At 49.1% G+C, this 5063-nt stretch overlaps 1 protein-coding gene across 1 annotated transcript; it reads left to right on the top strand.

The window, feature by feature from the left end:
- Nucleotides 1–233: 233 nt before the first annotated feature.
- pcdh20l (protocadherin 20-like) lies at nt 234–3285 on the top strand (the record flags this gene model as incomplete). The annotated part of the gene is made up of 2 exons (XM_084469107.1): nt 234–257; nt 772–3285. The coding sequence occupies 2 exons, from the start codon at nt 234–236 to the stop codon at nt 3283–3285; spliced, it is 2538 nt and encodes an 845-aa protein (XP_084325233.1).
- Between the last annotated feature and the right edge of the window lie 1778 nt (nt 3286–5063).

Here is a 5063-nt window from a genome sequence, read left to right on the forward strand (position 1 = left end):
TTAAGTAACTATGGAAACTTGCTTTATAACAAAGAAAAGCAGGAGACCCTGTTGTACTGCTAGACCTTGGGCTGTGCCCAATTGCTTCGAACTAGGCTGTTGTATTGTAGGCGGGGCCTATGATGAATTCTCTGTACAGGTATAAGTTACCGGAACTGGCCCAAGCATTTACTCTCTGGCAGGTAACTCAGGTAACATGTGTGAGGGCTAAGGGCCATGGGACTCTAGATAATATGAACTGGGCTGGACTTCTACAGGTCAGTACAACACAACATTAAAAATACTTTTTTTTTTATTTCCACAAAAAAATATTTGATCTTCAGAGCATTATATATTATATTTTGTGTTTAAAATGAAAGATAGTAGGACGTTGAATTATTTACAGATTAATTCTTTAAAGTTCAGGCTTGTAAAGGATAACAGACAGACAGTCAAACGTGACCTTGTTTCCGACATTAAATATTTACCCAGATGTTACATTTCAAATGCACTACGGTGAATAGGTTTTTGTTGAACACCAAAGACCTTTTGTCATTTGTTAAATGTTCTGAATTGCTGTAGAATCAAGTAATTGTCAGCGAGTGGATTCATATGACTGACCTTTACGGTCCCCACTTTTACAAGTCCTTACTAATGCATGAAGGTAAAAATTAATACCACTTTGAGTTAAGGCAAGTGAAATCGTTCCGACAGTTTTTTGACAATTCAGTTGACAGCAACATGGTTTGTTGTGCTAACCTAAGCTGAATGCATTTTTCTCCACCCTCTCAGCATGTGCTGGTTATGGTCCATCTTCGGCAGATGGTGTGCGGTACCTCCCGATTTTACATCGCAGAAGAACAAGAGGCTGGCGTCCGTGTGGGGACCCTTCGCCGAGACTTCCCCCCTCCGTTTAAACTGCTAAACCTTAACTACCTGTGGGTGGATCGGAGCACAGGGGACCTCTACACTGCTGAGCACAAGATGGATCACGAGACGCTGTGCCCCGAGGAGACAATGGCTGGGGAATGCATTATTCCACATAATGCCATCGTGGGGCCCTCTGGAGACCTTGTACAGTTTCATGTAGTCGTAGAGGACATCAATGACAATGCGCCGCGCTTTGAAACCGTTGAGATCCGCCTGAGTCTGCTTGAGGATATAGAGGTGGGCAGCAGTGTTCCTCTGGACGACCGCGCCACAGACATGGATAGCGGAGCCAATGGGGAATTGCTGTATGACCTTCAAGACTCCGACGGGGTCTTTTGTTTATCAGTGGAGAAGGGAACCGTTGTTTCGCTGGTTGTCTTAAGCGCGCTGGACAGGGAGCTCCAGGATACGTATCGCATGTCTCTGGTGGCCACCGACGGCGGATCCGAGCCTTTGAGTGCTACGGCGACTCTGATCATTGACGTGATGGACGTCAACGACAACTGTCCGAGGTTTGTCTCCGACAGTCCCCAAAGAGTCACCGTGCAGGGGGACGCCGCCAGGGGAACGCTGGTCACTCAGGTCAGGGCCAGCGATCCAGATCTAGGCCTGAACGCTGCCATCACCTACTCGCTCAGTCCCAAGGTATCCGAGCGGGCCAAAAACCTGTTAAGCCTGGACGGCCTCACGGGGCACGTCAGGTTAACTCTCAACCTCCAGACTGACAGCGCCGAGGAGCTGGTGTTGCACGTGTTGGCCAGCAGCCCGCACTGCCCTCCGGCAGACACTCAGGTAACGGTATCCGTGCTCCGCTCCACAAGGCATACACCGGAGATAAAGATTGGGTTCATAGCGGAGCATGAAAACCAGACTATACTGTTACCGGAGAACCTGCCCCCTACTGTCTTAGCGCTCCTGGAGGTGAGAGGGAACAGTGGCTTAGGCGACGCGAGTCTTAACATTAAAGGAGAGGTGCCTTTCACGCTTAGCCCGCAGAACGGCAAATATCTCCTTTCCACCTCCAAACCTTTAGACCGCGAGATGAAAGGGGAGTATCTTATTTCTGTGGGGTTTTCTGGGGCCTCGACAGGAGGCCACAACACGGACACAGGCTCTGGGCTAGAGATCAGGGTGCTTGTCGTGGATGTCAATGACAACATTCCTCAGTTTCTCCAGCCTCATTACCATCTGGAGGTTGTGGAAAACAAGCCGCCAACTGGGCCTCTGCTGACCGTCAGGGCTACAGATGCAGACAGCGGCCCCAACGGCCGGGTCACCTATAGGCTGGGCAAATACACAGCTGCCATCTTCAGAATGGAGAGCCAGACCGGTCAGCTGTTTGTGACCGTCCCATTGGACAGGGAACAGCAGGATGTGCACACAATCAGCGTGTTGGCACGCGACAATGGCTCTCCTCCATTAGAATCGCTAACAACCGTTTCCATCCATGTGCGCGACCAGAATGACAATGCGCCAGCGTTTGTTACACCGCACTTCATATTTTTCATCCCCGAAAACCTCCCGCCGCTCGCCCACGTGGGCAGGATAGGAGTGACGGACGCGGACGTGGGGGAGAACGGCGACGTGGAAGTTTGCGTAGTAAACACCACTGCCCCCTTCGTCGTGGACAACGCCCAGGGGATGCTGAGGTGCACCACCAACGTTGACCGGGAGACAGTCGACCGGTACGAGCTTCACCTGCTCGCCTCGGACCACGGCCGCCCGTTCCCTTTGACCTCCGTCGCCAAGGTCACCATCTTTGTCGAGGACATCAACGACAACCGGCCAAGAGTGATTCTCCCCGACAGCAACCTGTCCTGCCTGACCGTGTCGCCGGCCACCGCCGCGGGCACCATGGTAACGAAGATCTACGCCACGGACGACGACTCCGGGCTGAACTCGGAGATCACATACACCGTCGCGGCCCAGGAGCCGGCCCCCCACGGCAGCCCCTTCCGGCTGGATTCAAGGTCGGGGAACATCACCCTGACCCAGCGGCTGCTGGGGACAGACCTGGGGATGCATCACCTGTTCATCGTGGTGAGTGACGGCGGGAAGCCGGCCCCCCTCCACACCACCGTTTGGGTCAATCTGCTAGTCAACGAGACCTTGGAGCCCTGCCACCTGGACAGCCTGCCCAGGTCTCTGCCTTACAGGCTGGCGCAGACACCCTCCGAAGCCTCCGTCTGTGACGCCAACTACGCTCATCTGATGCTGTTAGCGGGTCTAGGTACGATGCTCGCATCCATCTGTCTGCTTTGTGTGACAGCTGTTTTATACCTGAAACAGAAGAGAGGGTTGCGGGGAAACAGGAGGGGAAAGGAGGATGAGAATTCGATTCCACTCAGCCATACAAAGAGGCACTATGATGAGTAGCACACTAAAGCAAACAGTTAGCTTTAGCTCTATGTCAACAGTGCAATGAATGTTGAATTTTCAACTGCTGAATGCACACAAATGCAGTTGTGGTATTGAAATTTGATCCATCCATTGGTTTTCCAAACACTCTTGCCTCATTGTGTATAATCCAGGCAGTTCTTTTCCCATTGTTTTTGTTCCTAAAGTGTATAGTTTTTAATTTCCTGCATGACAAGCCAGCACTAAATCCCGAATATCAGGTGATTCATATTCATGATAATCAAGCCACATCGCAGATGAAATAAGGTTAACTTGATAAATATGGGATTGAATATATAAAAATACACACAGCGTGAAGGGAAGAGACGTAGGAGAAGAACAGTAACTGTCGCATACGGCGTACACAGCATTAGTCACTGCAAGGAGCACATATTCCCCCTTGAGCAATAAATAGCCCTGAGACCAGTAACTTCCCTGTCTCTGAGGACTCCTCTCCCCGGAGAGAACAGAACACCATTCTGTCTGGCTAAAAAGACGGAGCTAATGATCCTGCTAAGTTGATTAGCTCTCTCTCCCGTTTCCCTCTTTGAGTGATGGAGAGTATTAGGTATTTAGTCGCACAAAGGGGTTTAATGTTCCTTTGGCGGAGGAGGTGATGAAAGTCCCGCGAGGAGATGCTTAGAGAACCCCCAGGCCTACAGGCGGGGGGAGACCGCCAGGGACCGTTTTTGGACAGGTGAGCGGCAGGACCTGGAGAAGATGACTGACACACACACACACACACATATACACACACACACACACACACACACACACACGCGCGCACACACACACCTCTCTGCTGTTATCCGATCGGGCCTCTACTTAGCCGCATTGTGCTGGGTGTCACCCTAAGGCCCTGCTCCAATGGCACCGCCACAAAGATGGAACATAATGTACTCGGAAGAATAGCCTCTAGTCCCCTTTTAGCATGTTTACATCAAAAACCTGCAATCCAAGAATGGATCATCTTTCCATTCATACCCCGTTACAAAGCTTCCGTTGCTATGCTTTGTCGTGATATATTGTCCTGCTATCTATTGTGCTACCGAAGGTTATCTTTATGTAATCATAAATGTGTTTACCGCTCACTGTTGAATTACGAATAATCACAACGACGGTTAATAAAAAAAAGCACACGCTTGACACTTGATTGTATGAGAGCTTTGATATTTGACTGAGAGCCAGAAGCAGTTTACATTGTTAATCGAACAACTGTTTATGTATTTAATGTTCAGAGTCTGGGTGAGCACATACACGGTGCAGTTTTTAATTTGGACGGCCTTTGAGCCAGATTCAGCTTTCAAGGGGAGTGCTTAAACCCACCTAGGACACATTGAACTGGTTTATTTAACATGCATACATTAAGGAAATCCCATAAAGGGGCAGCAGAAGCGATAATGGTCTTGATGCCCTGGTTTATTGTAATGCCAGTGTATTAAAATAAGCTGTGACATTGCACCCCCGGTTACAGTCTGGGACTGCATCAGTAGGCCTATTTGCTGGTCAATTTATTGATGCTATTATTTCTAAAGTCTATTTAGTATATGAACCAACCACTATCCAGTGGCAAATATCAACAGGAGCCTATAACTACTGCCTAGTTAATTATATGAGACTAAGTAGTCTAATTCTGCCATACTAAATATGTTCCAATGGCTTATCAAACAATTAATTTAGCGATGTATGGTCTGCACTTAAGGTGCTTGTTAACAGTGTACAAAACAAGACAGCGTTGGATTATTTTAATTACTGAT

This window comes from Micromesistius poutassou (assembly GCF_964030765.1).
Source record: "Micromesistius poutassou genome assembly, chromosome: 6".
Classification (NCBI taxonomy): Eukaryota; Metazoa; Chordata; class Actinopteri; order Gadiformes; family Gadidae; genus Micromesistius; species Micromesistius poutassou.